At 32.5% G+C, this 17,893-nt stretch overlaps 1 protein-coding gene across 1 annotated transcript in view; it reads right to left on the bottom strand.

Annotated features, from left to right (window-relative positions):
* Positions 1 to 17,893, bottom strand: part of LOC127714057 (uncharacterized) — a 129,680-nt gene that overhangs the window by 37,767 nt on the left and 74,020 nt on the right. The window contains exons 12-15 of the mRNA XM_052220004.1: positions 15,089 to 15,316; positions 13,923 to 14,032; positions 11,176 to 11,317; positions 2,679 to 2,942 (exon numbers count right to left, since the gene is read on the bottom strand). Of these exons, the coding sequence (XP_052075964.1) occupies positions 2,679 to 2,942; positions 11,176 to 11,317; positions 13,923 to 14,032; positions 15,089 to 15,316 (744 nt within the window). The remainder of the gene's footprint in view (positions 1 to 2,678; positions 2,943 to 11,175; positions 11,318 to 13,922; positions 14,033 to 15,088; positions 15,317 to 17,893) is intronic.

Below are 17,893 nucleotides of genomic sequence, written 5' to 3'. Positions count from 1 at the left end.
TGTTTACACTAACCTTACACACGTAGAAATTTATGCCTTGTAAACTTGGTATCGTTCGCTTTGTTTCTTCCAAAAAAGTTTAATGAACTGATGTAAAATCATTCCAAATAATATGTGTATACTTATCATAGACAGAGGAAGATGACTCTTAGTAATTTAGTTGCAATTATCCTAGGAAAAGGGGGTCAACTTTATGCCATTGTCTTCTACACTTTAATTCTAGGACAGATGACCTCAGGTGAATATTTCAACTTATTGATACAACAAAATAGACGGCATCAGGTTATTTTGTTGAACCTGTCCAAACGATGGGGCAACCAAAGGACATGTTCTCTTACAACATTATACAAAGGCGAATAGCTTATCAAGTTCATGGGAAATAAAGGAGTTGACATTCTGGTCAGTGTGTTCTTTATGGATATACAAAGAGGGATAACCTACGGTCATTGTTTTCGGTATTTATAGGCAAAGGGGATTTCATAATATCAGGTTATTTTGTTAAACTGGTTCTAGTGAACGGGATGACCTACGGACATATTCTTTTACAAGGATATACACAGACGAATACCCTGTCATGTACATTTTAAATACAGGAGATAACCTCTGATCTGTGTGTTCTTCATTGATATACAAAGAGGGATAACCTAAGGTCGTTGTTTTCCGCACTCATAAGCAACGGGAATTTAAAAAGGTTCAGCAGTATTTAACAAATTAAATGTTCACGTGTTTTATTCGGTGACGTTTGCCTTGGGTCATGGCTGACCTGAGGTCATTTTTTTCGGGACGTATCGAGAACGTGATTTCCAATCACTGTGCTTTCAACCATCGTAAATCAAACATATATATAAATAACATACACTTGAAAAATTGTTAAGCGCAATACATGCTCAAAAGTGCTTCGCAGTAATATCATGAATAAGTAATTAGTCTACATTCACCCAATTTACAAAGTTTCAAAATGGGCACCCTATCAGCCGGAATTGACACTTCAGACACTTTACTGTCATCATCACAAATTGTTTGAACGATACGATAGATCTGCCTCTCATTTTACTTGCGACTTGTAAAGTCATCTCATCTGTAAAAGCAACTAATTGGTTTTACGTGACATTTCTTTAAAAACTACTTTGCTTCTCATCTCGACGCTTTGTTTCTACTCTACATACAGAGTCTTGTAATGAATAATAAAACGAAGCTAGCAATATGTCGAGTCCGAACACTGTGATGGGTTTTTTTCCATTTTGATTCTGGTAAATCTGATTTTTTACTGGTAGGAAATATTGTAAATATGTTTCCAACAACAATAAGGAAATAAATTGTAAAATATGACAAACGTAACCAATATCAACTCATAAGGTCACATGTACTTTTAAAGATGAATTTCCTATTGCAAAATCTAAAGTTCCCATAGAAAAATCAAAGTTAACATGGATAAATTAAGTTTTTATTGGAACGGTTGTAAAGCTTTGTTCCTATTGGGACTTTTCCTGTTCGCTTCGGAACTGAAGTACATCCATGGGAAAATAAAAGAGATGCATGTATAAAAGAATTATTATTTTTAAATATCCAAAGTTTTTTTGCTAATATATATCCATCTTTTCTATTTCATTATTTATTTTAAACATGTTAAGACAAAAAGGTTTTTTTTTTTAATTTGATTAATTTAAAAAAATAATAAGACCAACTACAAAATGTACAAAAGAAAAAACACAAAATGGCTCCCATGTTTTCATATAGTCAAGTCATTAAACGATTTATCAAAGTTTGATTTACTTCATAGTTATCTTTTCACATTTTAATTCAGTTTCTTGTTTTAACGAAACATTGCATCAAATTAAATGCTTTTAATATTCTATTTTAAAGCTTTTCCCACCATGACCATACCACATTAATTTGAGAGTTAGAAAGATTAAAAATTTAAAATAAGTTCCATCTTGCAAAATATATCGATGGCCTACCACAGGTCTTGAACCTAAACATAGCCGTCGCTATCAATCGTTTTGACTTTTCTTTAAAAAGTTTGATCGGAATTACGCATCGGTTGTCACTAGTGAAGAACGAACCGTATACTTACATAGCATCGGTGTTTGTGTATTGTGGCCAGTCGTCTGATTTATTTTTGTCACACTCTTTACAATACAAATAACCAAACCTTAACACATATTGAACAAACATCATTTATTCATTTATGCATACTACATCTCTGCTGCCTCCTTGAATTCCTCAATTTTTGTGTTTATGTTCTGTACTAGTGCATTTAGTTCCGTAAATGATTTGCTTTTCTTTTTATTACGAGATAGTTCAATAAGCAGTTTATGGATAGTTAATTCATAAAATCTAATCTTGAGTGGAATTTCTTTTTCAAAAATTCGATCTATCACCTTGTCATATTCAGTTCCAAAATTCTCTTCAAAACTACTTCGGATTTGTTCATATGTAAATGTAGAAAGCCATTTGTCATAAACTGCTATAGCTATATTTTCTTTTACAAGCCGGTCGTAAAAGTCACGTACATCTGGTAAAGCCCAAAAATATCTAAAAGCTTCAATTAAACTTATTCCATTGCTCATCATAGTCACGCGTAATGCAGATCGCGTAAAAACGGTAAACGAAACATCATGAATTAATCTGGCGAAACCAGTTATATCTTGCTCAATGTTATGAATAATCAATTGAACCTCTGACAGAATATTTTTCATTTCATATTGGATCTCTTGAATTACCATGAACACATCTTCACCCTCACACCATCTATTTATTCCCATATTTATTCTAGTAATCACTTCCTCGCCCAATGAATCAAATCGAACTGAGCTGATACATTTCCTTCCTGGAGGATTCAAAATTTCTGTTCTGCCAATATCTGACTTTAAATAGTTAGAAAGTTGTTCTGCTAACTTGGTTATCACTTTGGTTTTGTATTCTTTTGCTTCCATCATTTTCTAAACAAAAAAGATTTTAATATACATTGTAAATTATTGTTTATTGAATAGTAATTTTCATCTTAAAACTACAGAACACAAACATTCTGATACGATCCAATTTTTTAATTTATTTCCAATAAGAATTGTACAAATGTAGTAAGCTTTTTTGGTAATATTAAGACAAAGATAGAAAGAGTACACTGAAAATAACCAAAATTTATCATCAATCAAGTGAATCAGTGAAGATCTTATCGGAATATGACAGTTGCACGACTAAAAGTGTATAAGAAGTAAGCAATACTGACTTTTCCGCTGACAAGTTATGTTAATTTAAAAATACGATTTGCGTTTACTTTAAATGTAGGGGATTAAACGCCGACAATGTATGCCTATATCTTTATGCTAGAGCCACCCGCCATATGATGCACATACGATTTCATTGTTAAGAAAAGTTACATCATTTGTTCTTTCATAGAATTCCCAAAGTTAATAATTGGATTAATTTAAATTACTTTTACAATTTATTTATTTTACAGTTAAAGTGCATTATCGGTGTACACCTTAAGCTTAATACTCGGATACTATTATTTCGATAAATGTCACCGGTGAAATTATATTCGATCTGGGCTTTAGCTTTCAATCACTTTATTTATTTCACACCTCAAGAAGCGTCATACCACTTTGATTTAATGCTAAAAATTAAAGATATCGCTCTTGTCAATTGTTAAAGACATATATCATTGCACATTTTAAGTTTGTATAATATACAAATTTAGATTTTAACATCTCTAATTAAAGGTGAAATAAGAATATAATGCACTTTTCTACTATTAGTATTTGGTACATCGCCGTAATGCATAAATCGTAACAATTGAAATAACTTGATACCATAGAACGAACTAGTCATGCATACTATAAATGTTATTTCATTTGAGGAGAAAGCAACTCTCAACATTATGTTGTCAACATTAAGAAACCAGAAAGGTAATTCGTTTGGATGAAGGTCAAAATAATTTGGAGTATATAACGCTTTTTAGCTGAAAGTAAAAAAAAAAGAGTGTGCGCTTATGACACTCTTCGGCCTTAGAAAATATGGTATTAAAAGATAAAGTGATGTTGGCTAAATTATAATTGTGTAATATATATATATATATATATATATATATATGTTATATTCATAGTTACTCTAAATATCAGCACAACAATGTCAAATCTGCAAATTTACGGAAGCAAATTTTTGTTCTTCCCTTGCCGGGATTCGAACTCATGCTATTGGGATATCGAGACAGCACCGCCTGCACTGTGTCCATCGCTCTAGACCAATCGGCCACCTAGAAAACTGATAATTCAGCTTTCGGTAGCCTAGTGTTACCTTTCCTCGTCAGTAGAATTTACAGTTGTAATACAGCGCCTGCTTATGGAGTATTATATATCCCCCATAGTCTTAGTATTTTGATTATTGCACTTTTTGAAAGTGCGTTGTGTGCGTTAACAAAGATTGGAGATGAATACGCTGAATTAAATGCTGTTACTGAATACCACAAGGTCCTACTTTGTATTGGATCCCTAAATTGTACTATAATTATAAGGTACATTTCTTTTTTGCAACTTATAAGTGTTAAAAAAATATTGACTGGTTCTCTGACGATTAGCAATATGATATTTAGTAAATGTTAGTTTAATAGCTTTCTTTATAGGTTTTAACACATAACGGTAGCTACTCTCATATGAAGTTCTGTTAATATCCGTTGACAGTTATCTTTTCTTTAAAACTCACCAAAGATATCAAACATATAACGTGGTACGCCAGACACAGGTTTCGTCTATATAACACTCACCGGTGGCTCTTGAATCGAACAGTTAAAAGGCCAAATAAATACGAAGTTAAAGAGCATTTACAACAACAAAAAAACGAAAAACAGATTGTTTTTGCGTTCATTAGTTATCGCCACATATTCGAAAAATGATATGGACCAATAACAGAAATGCCATTTTACAGATTTAACCATTATATTTCTCAATGGAATGTCACTTTTAAAAATGTAAAGGATATTATTGGGTATGTGAGATTAGGGCTTTTTATTGGGTGTGTGTGATTGTTTGCTTAGTTTCTTCACATTTATTTCCGCTATTATAAAAGAATTATCTGAGAATCTGGTTTTAATGTCAACAAATATATAATTTTGAGAGTAGTAGGATACTTTAGAAAAATGTTTGCATATCGCAATGTCAGAAGTAAAAACTGCACAGTAAATTTATACACAGTCTAAACTATTGTATTTTTTCTCAAAATTGATAAAGGAAATTGAAAAAAAAATGAATATCCAATAAAGAGAAAAGACTCATATTCATGTTGAGTTGATAATCCTTCTGTACGTGCCATAAAATTTGAATTCTTGAGGTACCAATAGAAATACTTGATTTCAAATTTGCAGCAAGGGCTTCGAAAGTATTATGCATATTGTTGTTTTTATTTATTCTTTTCACCCATCCTTACATAAGTCATGTCCATCCACCCGTCCTTCTTTTAGGTTAAAGATCTTGTTATTGGTAGTTCATCATGACATTAACTTGAAACTTAGTTCATATGTGTATTGTTATGTAAACTTTTTCACTAATATGTTCCAAAATAGGGTTTTCGTGGTTTCACTGCAAAAGGAAAAATTGAATAAATGTTGTATGTTGTTTTTGTTGACTGTTGCCTTCAATCAGGAGGCTTACGAATTGAGTCAATTAGGTGTTATCATGTCTGTTAGTCTGACCCTTGGTTAATTTCCTTGTCATTACTTGAAAACAATACAAAAGATTAAATTGAAATTTGCTGATGTGATCATTGAACATAGCTGAAATAAAATGTGGTGTATTTACTTTTTCACACGATGCAAGTTTGTTATTAACATAGGATACATATGATATATCCATTGTTGGAAATTTGTGTTGTGTGTAAGAGTATATGGATTTATCTACAGATATTTAAATTATAAACTTTCACAGCTATAAGAATTAACTTATATTTATTATCTAATGTTTGCTTGATCGTATCAAAAATTTGGATGGAGTGTGATTATTTTTTAGGAATGTATTGTGCATGATATATGAAAAAAACTATACAAATAGTGTTAACAATGCACGACATGGTGGTTTAAAGATATTGGAGACTTCTTTTAAAATGCAGAAGATATTCCTCAATGTTATGTTGTCTATGTTAGAGAATAAAATAAACTCTAGAATACATTTACACAAATGCGTTTTAAGAACGCCATATTGCGTGATTAGATAAAATGTTTCGGTGTTGTATATTGCTTGACTTGGTTTTTAGAGTCTTCTTTTGTAGCTCATTAGGCCCAAAGGCAACATGAGATATTTCAATCGATTTTGTCCGCCGTCGTCTTATACTCCCACAAAAATCTCCTCTAAAAATTTGTGGCTAATTGGAACAAATCCAAATCTTTTTTGAAAATTTTTTGGATGATCATTCTTACCAACCGACTTTACAATTCTTTAAATTTGGTTGAAGAATCGACCTTTCATTATCCATGGCCTCTGTTTATTAAAACAGAACATATTTTTCTGTATTGTTGTACGTCAAAGAGAAATGACAATTTTTCTTTCGTTTTTTTTTCGCAAAATATTTATGAAATATACGGCCATACAATGGAATGAACTGTTTGAAATGATTATGATTGTGATAACTGCTTCCCTCAGTCATATTTAGAAACACATGATATTAACATGTATAAAGCACAAAAATACAAGGCCAGTCATCTAAGTTAAATTGTGTGGAATATAGTTTAATACCCTTTGCCTTAAAGTGCTAAAAATGGACCTTAAGTGACCCCCCTCTGTATTCAAATGATGAACACACGGACCAATGATCATGTCTTTATTTATCATGTATAGAACTAAAAATTTGGCGGAAGAAAAAAAAAATAATAACACTTAAAAGCCAATTGTTCTCCTAACAGTTGAAGGTCATTCACATGATATTAGATATAGACTAAATGTGTTTGATGAGAGATATAAAACAAAAAGGTAAAAATAAACACTTAAGGTATGCAAAACAGGTCACCTAAACATCGATTTAAAAAAATATGGTTTCTATGTCCGTTCACTTGAGTAAAAAGGATATGTTATACAGATTTGAAAGAAAAGTATTTGGTTGCTATGGATTTCTCTGTAAAATAAAGGAGATAATCTGGCACTTCCGTTTTACAGAAAGTCACAACCTACGTCATTAGATAGCTCACTTTTTCACAGAAGTAAAACATTATGGTATCAATATATACTTTTGCTAACGAGAAAAAAGATAATTTGCTACTTCCGGTTAAAAAGATATCACTTCCGGTTTCATATTTAAGCTTTCTTTGCACTGGTTCCAAAATTATATAGTTTCTATGTACTTTCATTTGAAATTAAGGATAAAATCAGCAACTTCCGGCTTACAGAAGGTCATCTCGGCTGCAATAAGATAGCTTACGGTACACAGATTCTGGAAATATATGGTTATTATATACTATTCTTGCAAAAAGGGAAGATAATTCAATTTAGCTACTTCCGGTGTACAAAAGGTTATTACCGGTTTCATTTAAAGGTAACTGTATGCTGATTCTAAAAATAAATGATTTTTATTTTTCATTTCAATAAGTGCAGAAAATTGCTACTTCTGACGGCAAAAGGTCACTTTCGATGGATATTTTTCAAGGTCATTTGTTTCCCAACCTTTTTTTTTAAAGATCCCATGACTTTATTATGTACCAGTGTGGAATAAAAATTAATCAACCTCAAATTTCACAAATTTAGGGGCGATTACTCATATAAAAGGTCACCATATCGCTTTTGACCGTATGTATCTTTTTTTATATCAAAAACCCAAACAATTGGCATCAGTTCTTTTGTATCTACCTTTTATAGTTTGAGAGGAGATGCACACACACAAGCAAACTTCCCTTTATTATAATGTTTACGCATAAACAGTTGAGGTCAAGGCCCTACAAACATGACAAAGGGTGCTAACATTTGAACTTCGAAAAAAAGGAGACTTGGTTTTGAAATCACATATGACTGTTTAATAATGCTACGGTAACCTTTCTATTTAAATAAGCTTATTCGTCATAATTTGTTGATTTAAGACGTTCAATAATATGTCCCGGCTTCAAATCCATCACTGCTCGGAAATCCATCACTGCTTGGAAATCCAACACTGCTCGGAAAGCGGCAATTAACAAAAAAAACCTACAAAAAAGCTCCATTATATGCCAATTTTGTCTACTATCGCATATCCCCTGTATAAACCTATCCGGGTTTTCGCCAGGTCTAGTCTTATTCCCTTTTCAATTCATGTTTCAACTCAAACCCTAACAAATATATTGTGTTACTTCCTTCTATTCTGAAGTGCTGTTATAGCTTATCATTGCTGAAGTCCCTTTTCAGAGGATCTAAACATCCAAAACCTTTCATACTTTGAAAAAAAACCAATTTGTGCATGACTACAGCAGCCATATTGGATATTTTGATTGTATAATTAAAACTTTATACACCATAATGAGGTGAATGAGATTAAATGACAGTTTAAGCATTTTAAATACAAAGTTAACCCTATCGAAAAGTTAAACACCGCTTCAAACTGACGACCATTTCAAGAACAGACTTCAGGTTATTTCCCTTGATTGACAAGTATTAGTATAGCATAATGACATGAAGTCATCACTCTTTGTATATCAATATAGAAGCGTGTAATACCCTCTGTATAGGATTACAGAATGACCTGCGGTAATCTTCCAAAGTAATTCAATGTAGAGGAATATATTAATCTAGGCCATCGTTCTAGGTCTAGGATAAGTTATGTAGCCCCTTTTAATGGTAGAAAATAACACATTACCGAAGATCATCCTCCTTTTAACTTAATGGTAATCATTGTTTAATCATCACTTTGGTGATTTGATTTTATGAATACAAAGTTATCATAATCAAAATGTATGACATCGGACCATTGTGTTATACATAAAGATACAAAAGGTGATTACATGGGTTATTGTATTCAATAATATTATACAAATGAAACAGGCCTTGTTGGTTTTTGGGATTTTTTTTTTTTTTTTGCGTTTTATAGTAATACCACCATTGATGTTCTCCTTTTAACCTTTGTTAATTTGGCACTTTTCAAAACGTTATGCAGAATTTATCTTTGTTTCAAATAAAGAAATACTTGGCATGAGTAATGTTTTATCCTGTCCAGTACTACAGTGAAAATTTCACATAACATTTTATTGCATTTAAATAATAACCACCACTGGAAGTAAACCAATCAAATTTACCTCCTTTTTTCCTGTCAACAAGCTTACAAGAAAACCGACATGGTTAAAAAATACCAATAATTACATCATTGCTAACGCAATTCTATATTAATATTCTTGTTATGGTTAGAAAATACATAAAATAAAACCATTACAAACTTAATCCCAATTTTATATTCTATCTTTAGAAATTTACCTGTGACGTCACTTTTTGTGGCGTTGATACATTCGTGTGACGCACAATTCATAACCATATTGTGTTGTAAATGGGGGGTGTCCTTTGTTATTTTGTGGATTACATGTTGTAATTTACTATTATATTATTTATTTATGTATTTCTCTGTCCTGAGTGTTCTTGCGTTTAGTTGTATTGTATTCCTGTCACGTAATGTTGTCATTTTAGCTGTATTTTTAATATTGCCCTATAAGCGGGAGGTTTGGCTAACCATAAAACCAGGTTCAACCCACCATGTTTTCTTAAAATGTCCTATACCAAGTCAGGAATATGGCAGTTGTTATCAAATAGTCCGTTTCTATGTATGTTGGCGTTTGTTTTTGTTCCGTTGTTTTCCTCTTATAGTTGATGTGTTTCCCTCGGTTTTGGTTTTTGACCCGGATTTGTTTCAGTTACATTGATTTATGACTTCTGAACAGCGGTATACTACTGTTGCCTTTATTTAGTAACCATGTCACCTGAAGTTTCCAAAATAATTTATAGAAACAGCAAATATAAAAAAATGGTGCTTTTAAACACCCAAAATATGTGTTAATTACTCAGAATTTTTTTTTCTGCAATGAGATGCAGAGTTAATTTCCTACAACTATCAAAATCAAGGGAATATTTTTTGTCGGTCCTTTTTCGTATGAAACCGGATGTGACGTACTATGATTTGGTGGTATTACACCTACACATGTATCATATTACGGATTTTAATTTTCTAACTTTTTGGACGGAGGTAGAAAAGTGCTGCTGATCCGATACTTTGAAATAACATGAGAACTGAAAAATGTATTTCCCACGATTTAATATGTTGTTTCGCATCATAATATGAAGTTCAAGCTAGATTTTGACAATGTTCAATATGTAGTTTAGGATTTATAGCCCCATCTTCGCTTGCCAAGGGTTACGATTGAGTCCCCTCCTCTCCACTCTTGGTAGATTGAGCCAATATTTGTGATTACAATGCTGCGCCTTCTACCGGTAGACAAAAGTCACGCCCATTCAAACTACACCATTCTCGACCAATGGCAGCACTTGAACTCTCTTCAGTGTAGAGGTGCACAATGGTTATGTCTAGTGTTTACAATTTTCATGAAGCAGGAACCGAAAATATACGTTGCCATTCCAACATTTGCTCAAGAAACATACCCAGGAACTTCAATTTGTTGATTTAGAACTTTAAATTTGTCACTAAATATCGTCTTATGTTTTGGGGTAAATACTTGTTGCACATGGCAATTGTTTATTTACATTTTCTACATTTACACGTGATCATCTTAAAGGAGCTTTTTGTTTGGATGCAGCCAGTTACAACTGCGACCAATGGAAATTATTACCTCGTGGATCCCAAATTCTACCTTAATCCGTCAAGGAAGGAGAGGAGGTGACTGGGTTTTACTGTAAAATTTGCGTACTGCTGTCAACCATCTTTAATACCAAACTTAAAACTTTGATGTTCTTCAAAGGAAAATTATGTCCAGCTGGTATAAATTGATTTAGACATGTAAGATGTAATCGTAAAAGTAGAATGAGTTGTTTACTTTACGTCCCATGGTTAATACTTAGGAAGATCGTGAACAATTGAAGTCAGAAGCAAATCATTTAAATCAGAGGCATTTTACGTTTACAAAAAAATTCAATTTGCTTTGTATATCATATTTGATATTTCCAAAAAGAACATGCAAGACGTACAAATGGTGACTGATAAATACTGCGACCTAAAACCAATACTTAGTACCTGGTGTGATACTCTCTCCAAATGTCTTAATGTTTCTTTATTCTTTAAAATAGTTTTCTTTCGGTCGTCGTCGGATATTTCAAGTAGATGTTTTCGTGAAGCAATTCCCATTTCTGCATTAACAGCAAATCTCTGTACGAATCTGAAGTAGAAGAATGTAATGTTTACTAACTCAATGTCATATTTCAAAGAATACAATTATATTTTTCATTCATAGAATATCGAGTAGAATTATTGATTCATGATGTTAATATCACAAAATAGATTTGCAATTTATAAATTATCTTGTTAAAATGTATCTCAACCCACTGTTATCTAATTAATGAGTTTAAATTCGACTGCAGAAGAAAATAGCTAATGCTCGAAAAAAATAACTGGAAATTTACACAAGAAAAGACACTGTATGATTTATTGACCAGAGTAAAAAAGAGACAGAAGTACTATTTTAAGTATTTCCTATCATGATTTCCTTGATAGAGGGTTGCTGCTTACAAGGAAGCTATTAAACCAAGAGTTCCAAATGGTGAAGTTGAAATCATCCCTTCGTAAATTTTACGGACGCCATCTCAAGTTGGTTGACCGTTATGGAATAGCCGTTTCACAGATAATATCGGATATGTTCCTTATGTAGTAATTACAATCGACTTCCTTTTTCACCACGAATGTGACCTACCGAATTCCCCCAAACGTGTCTATTTCCCCTAAACATGTCCTTCAAATCGTAAATCGCACAAACGTGTCCGATTTCACATCCCCATTCGTGTCCGATAATTGTTATTCGCCAAAACGTGTCCAGATGAAAACGATAGAACGTCTCAAAACAGATTATATCGGATATGTTCCTTATGTCGTAACTACAATCCCCTTCCCTTTTCACGAATGTGACCTACCGAACAAGACTATTTACCGGGTTTGTAATAACATGAGCAACACGACGGGTGCCACATGTGAAGCAGGATCTACTTACCCTTCCGGAGCACCTGAGATCACCCCCATTTTTCGGTGGGGTTCGTGTTGCTTAGTCTTTAGTTTTCTATGTTGTGTCTTGTTTACTATTAATTGTCTATTTGTCTTTTTATTTTTTTGGCCATGGCGTTGTCGGTTTTTTTTCGAACTGTGAGTTTGACTGTCCCTCTGGTATCTTTCACCCTTCTTCTTTTAAGATTGATATACACCGAAATAGTCAAAACCAGTATACAAAAAATACCCTTGGGACCAAACAAAACTTACTGTAAGAGAGGCGACATTTGCATTAAGGCTTAAAATCTTACAGCAAAACAAGAAGAGGATGATCTTTATAGCAGGTTGGACAATAGATCCGACCTTGTAATATATTTCATCTTATATCACGATACTGTTCATTTAGCACTTAGATTAAATGATTAAGGGTACCAAAAAGAGTATCAATCGTAACCTTTATTCTATGAAAATGAATATTTATATTATGATGAGTGAACATCACGATGAGTGCTACTAGTGGGATAAAACCTACTTAACATTCTGGGGTCCTTAAGTTGAATAATGCTTTTCCGTTTGGTTCAGTGTTGCTGAATCTTTAATATTCTAAGTTAGAATGTGCTATTTTTCTGTTCGTCTTTTTTCAATTGTCTATTGTGTTGTTTTTTGTTATTTGTTTTTGCTAATGGTTAAAGATTGCTTCCTTGAAAATTCAACGTGAACAGATAGATCTCGGATGAGAGATTTGTTTTAGAAATCAATAGTCTATCTATCATTTTTTTTATGTTCATATCAATGGAGAGAAGGACGGTGTTGTGACTTTCTAGAATATCCTTTTTCGTTTATGATATAAGGGTATGTGTGAATTTCAAGATCTTTGTTTTTGCATTTTGAATATTTATTGTGCATATAAAGACATCATTGTTTGATTTTTTTGTCTGCTTTGTGTAAAAAGGAGAAAGAGACCGCACACTGTGGATTCTTTAAGAAGAGTTAGACACCCATGAAATCACGATCGAAGTAGTTTGTGAATACGCTTCTCAATCATTCATATTTCGAATCGATATGATGATGCTGCACAAATAGGAAAGAATCACAATGCAAAGAGTTATTCAATGATACGGATAAGAGAAAAAAATAAGATAGATAAATAAAAACATCAACAAAACAAAGGACCATCGTCATAAAAAAAAAAACGTTAACATTAAACCATTCCATAGACAACAGCCATATAATGTAGAAGAAAGCAAAGACAGGGAAAGAAAACAGAAAATCAGAAAAAAAAAATTAATTGATTTTACTGTGAGCCTTCCCCGTTTGAAGTTAAGAGGGGCCTTTTTATGGTATTTTAATTTTCTAAGACCTAATTTTGACCACAATCTCCATGACCAAAAGAGAAAAACATATTGGAAAGCAAAGAGACATGAAGTTTTTATTATTTTAGTAGGTTTGTTATCTATTTTTCTGTTGTTTTGTTTGTTTTTGTTTTTTGTTTTCTCTTTTTTATTTTTGATATTTTGTTGGGTTTTTATTGGGGGTTGGGGGGGGGGTCTTAATATAAGATTAATTTTCTTTTTTTCCCTTTTTTGTCATTCCATAAGGTTCACGTTTAACAATGTAATACATCTCCAAAGTAAAAAACAAAATGCGAATTCGAAGTTTTATTCAAACCAGTATTTTGTTTCAAAATATCGTTTAATCAAACAGAATAGTTCTTCGCAAACAGAAATCCGTTCATTCACATATGTCTATTCTTTTTTATGAACAAACGCAATAAACAACTACTTTACCTGAAATAATATTCTACACGTTTGTTTTTGTTTCTTTCGATGGTTTCGCTGAGCATTAACAGAAACTTTTTAAATTGTCTTGTAAAAGGAGTTTTTTTACGTTTTCTAACCTACAAAAGAAAAACATACATATTTGGTTTCCGCACATCGTGAATTGAAGTGTCCAAGGAACTTTAAGCTCTCGGCAACCAGAACAAATATGCATCATTACAAGCATCAGCAATTATAGCATTTATCTATTTTTTTTTTAAATTCGAGTATGATTGTATTCAGTATATTTAATCTTTTATTTCGTATTTGAATGGTCGAAATTCAATCAAAGTCTTATATATGTACATGTCAACTTGACTTGCATAAAGGCGATTTCTATCCGACTCATCTCTGTCCTGTTTTTTCCTGAAACCGTATTTTGCCCTCTAGGTGTAGTTTGATTAGTTCGTTCTTTGAGTTGTAGTTTTATTAGGTATACCCCACATCTCCATTTCTTTTTATTGCAATTATTAAAAATAAAACCCCATTAAAGAATTAAATGTCATTTTTATCGTCGGTTAACTTAAAAGACCTCGTCGTTTTAATATTTTCCGGTGTGTATATTTTCTCTTTACCTTTTAAATTTAAACAGTGGCAGCTTAGTTTGCAAATGTAGGTAAAAATTGTCATTTCAGGAACCTAACTTTACTTACAATTTTTGTCATATACAGCAGACATTGTAGATTTTGAAAAGTGCTGCTGCTGGTCATTCGTATGTAAGTTGATATGACCGAGCATTTTGAACATACGACAAATAAGTAATTTAGGTGTGCATCTTGTTATTGATAGTGATTTTTTTTAAACATTTCATTTCTATAATTGCAGATCATAACGTAATGAAAAAAATAAAGTAACAAAAATACCGAACTCCAAGGAAAATTTAAAACAAAAAAATCCCCTATCAAATGGCAAAATCAAAATGTCAAACACATCAAACGAATGGAAATAACTGTCATATTCCTGAATTTTAAGCGTAGATTTTTATGGCAATATTTACTATAATAATTTTCAATGCTCTATGCTGTTCATATACATGTCTGATATGTTCTACATAAATGATATTTTACATATCAGTTTCAAATAGTTGTAACATAAAGGTTCTAATTACTAAAAGAAGAACAATACAAGTTATGTACCTGTTCTAAACTGATTTTAAATAAACGATCAGTATTGAGACCTGGCCAACTTTCTTCTAATTTTCTTTGAATTTGGTTCCATGTCCTCGTGTGTGTGTCTTCGTCTTCTCCATTTTTTTTAATATTTTTTATGATATCCCATTGATTTGTCAAGAATATAACTTCGTCAGGCTCAAAACATGGCATTTCCTTTCGTTTTTCAATCACGGTCTTCAAAATTTGTAAAAGCTGAAATATGCATTTTTACTTTTATATATAAGAGTTTAAGGAAGACAACCAACCAGCAAATATTTTAGATATCACATAAATGTTTCAATACTTCGTATATATTATCTTGTATCCGTACCTTGCAAAGATTTTCGTCCCCGAGGGTATTATCAACCTCGTATCCAGTACTTACTGTTTGATTGAAATTCGCTGTTTTAAAATCAGTGAAATGTAGGAATTATTCTCCCCCTTGAAGATTTCTTATTTTTTGTGCGGATTTGGCTTTACTTTCTTGTTTAATCAGCTCTTCAGCGTCAGTATAAAGTCTTGGATCATGAAATATTTTGTCTTCGAGCATCACTGGAGAGAAATAAATTGTCAAATGCCATCTTTACAGTCGCATTGGTTCCGTCTATGTTATTAAGACTTGAAAAAGTGAGATATTGAAAGATTGATGTTTGCTAACGTTGAGAATATTTCATTTATGTTCAGGACAAGAACAAATTAACAATAAAAACAACAGATAGTTCCTGTAATAGAGGCCGTCAGTGATGAAGGTCGGATAAATCTGAACTGCCAAGGGTAAATAAACTGGGATTATAAAATGTTGTACGCCAGACGCGCGTTTCGTCTACAAAAGACTCATTAGTGACGCTAAAATAAAACAGTTAAAAAGGCCAAATAAATAACGAAGTTGAAGAGCATTAGCAAGGATTTAATGCTGAAGAGAGAGAGAGAGAGAGAGAGAGAGAGAGAGAGAGAGAGAGAGAGAGAGAGAATATTCAAAAGGTGTCAGATCCCTGACGAGCATATACAAGTATGAAAACAATCATACATGTATGTGTTCCGGATCACTCATACGCGTATGGTCGGACCATATGAGTATAATACTCGTTTTGTTATTAACGGGCCTGACCATATGAGTATTTTGACCATATAAGATATGTATAAGAAACGTTTTAATAATACAATAATCTTTACTTGACAAAAAAACCCCAAAAAAATAACGGAAAGTAAAAGAAATAAGCTATGAAGAGGTACAGAACGAATTAAAAATAAAATGCTTCGCCGAGAACAGCCTGATACGACCACAGAGGTCGAACCCTGAACAGTTGGGGCATGAAATATTTTGTCTTCGAGCATCACTGGAGAGAAATAAATTGTCAAATGCCATCTTTACAGTCGCATTGGTTCCGTCTATGTTATTAAGACTTGAAAAGTGAGATATTGAAAGATTGATGTTTGCCAAGTTTGAGAATATTTCATTTATGTTCAGGACAAGAACAAATTAACAATAAAAACAACAGATAGTTCCTGTAATAGAGGCCGTCAGTGATGAAGGTCGGATAAATCTGAACTGCCAAGGGTAAATAAACTTTTGATTATAAAATGTTGTACGCCAGACGCGCGTTTCGTCTACAAAAGACTCATTAGTGACGCTAAAATAAAACAGTTAAAAAGGCCAAATAAATAACGAAGTTGAAGAGCATTAGCAAGGATTTAATGCTGAAGAGAGAGAGAGAGAGAGAGAGAGAGAGAGAGAGAGAGAGAGAGAGAGAGAGAGAATATTCAAAAGGTGTCAGATCCCTGACGAGCATATACAAGTATGAAAACAATCATACATGTATGTGTTCCGGATCACTCATACGCGTATGGTCGGACCATATGAGTATAATACTCGTTTTGTTATTAACGGGCCTGACCATATGAGTATTTTGACCATATAAGATATGTATAAGAAACGTTTTAATAATACAATAATCTTTACTTGACAAAAAAAACCCAAAAAAATAACGGAAAGTAAAAGAAATAAGCTATGAAGAGGTGCAGAACGAATTAAAAATAAAATGCTTCGCCGAGAACAGCCTGATACGACCACAGAGGTCGAACCCTGAACAGTTAGGGCAAGTTTGGACACAATATTCAAGCTTGATACTGTCTGAATTTGGATTGTGATCAAATTTTTGACATAATATAGGTTTCTTACACAAAATAAATATGGTCAAAGATCTTAAAAATTTCAAATGAGACATTTAATTCACCTAGTATGGTCTGATATCCCAAATCTAACAACAAGGTTAGATTCAGCATATGAAAAAACACAAAAGATTTAATTTTAGTTGAATTCCAACAAAGTTTAATTGTGGGCCCTTCAAACGTTAATATGGACTAATTTGAAAACAGGGCCCAAAATAAAAAAATCTAAATGCACATAGTCAATAAGATTCAGCATATCATAGAGCCGCAATAATTCAGTTTTTGATGAAAAAAACCAAAGTTTAATCTTGGACCCTTTGGAAAAAACACAAACAAATTATGAAAAAAAATCCCCCCCCCCGAAAATTTTTTGGGAAAAAATTTGAAATTTTGAAAAACCTTGAGGGATAAAAGTATGAACCTCCCCGAAAATTTTTAAATTTGAAGATTATTTTCTTTTCAGGATGAATGTACAATTTCAGAAAGTTCCATAAACTTTAACACAATTTATTGTCAGGAAACTAGAAAAATGCTTGTTTTTTGGCCCCTTTTTTGCTCCTAATTTCTAAACCTTTGGGGCAATTACCCCTACACTCAACCCCAGCATTCCCTTTGTGGCAT

This window comes from Mytilus californianus, unplaced genomic scaffold (assembly GCF_021869535.1).
Source record: "Mytilus californianus isolate M0D057914Y unplaced genomic scaffold, xbMytCali1.0.p SCAF_9, whole genome shotgun sequence".
Taxonomy (NCBI): Eukaryota; Metazoa; Mollusca; class Bivalvia; order Mytilida; family Mytilidae; genus Mytilus; species Mytilus californianus.
Note: the sequence above shows the minus strand (reverse complement) of the source record. Positions and strands in the feature narration are given on the sequence as shown.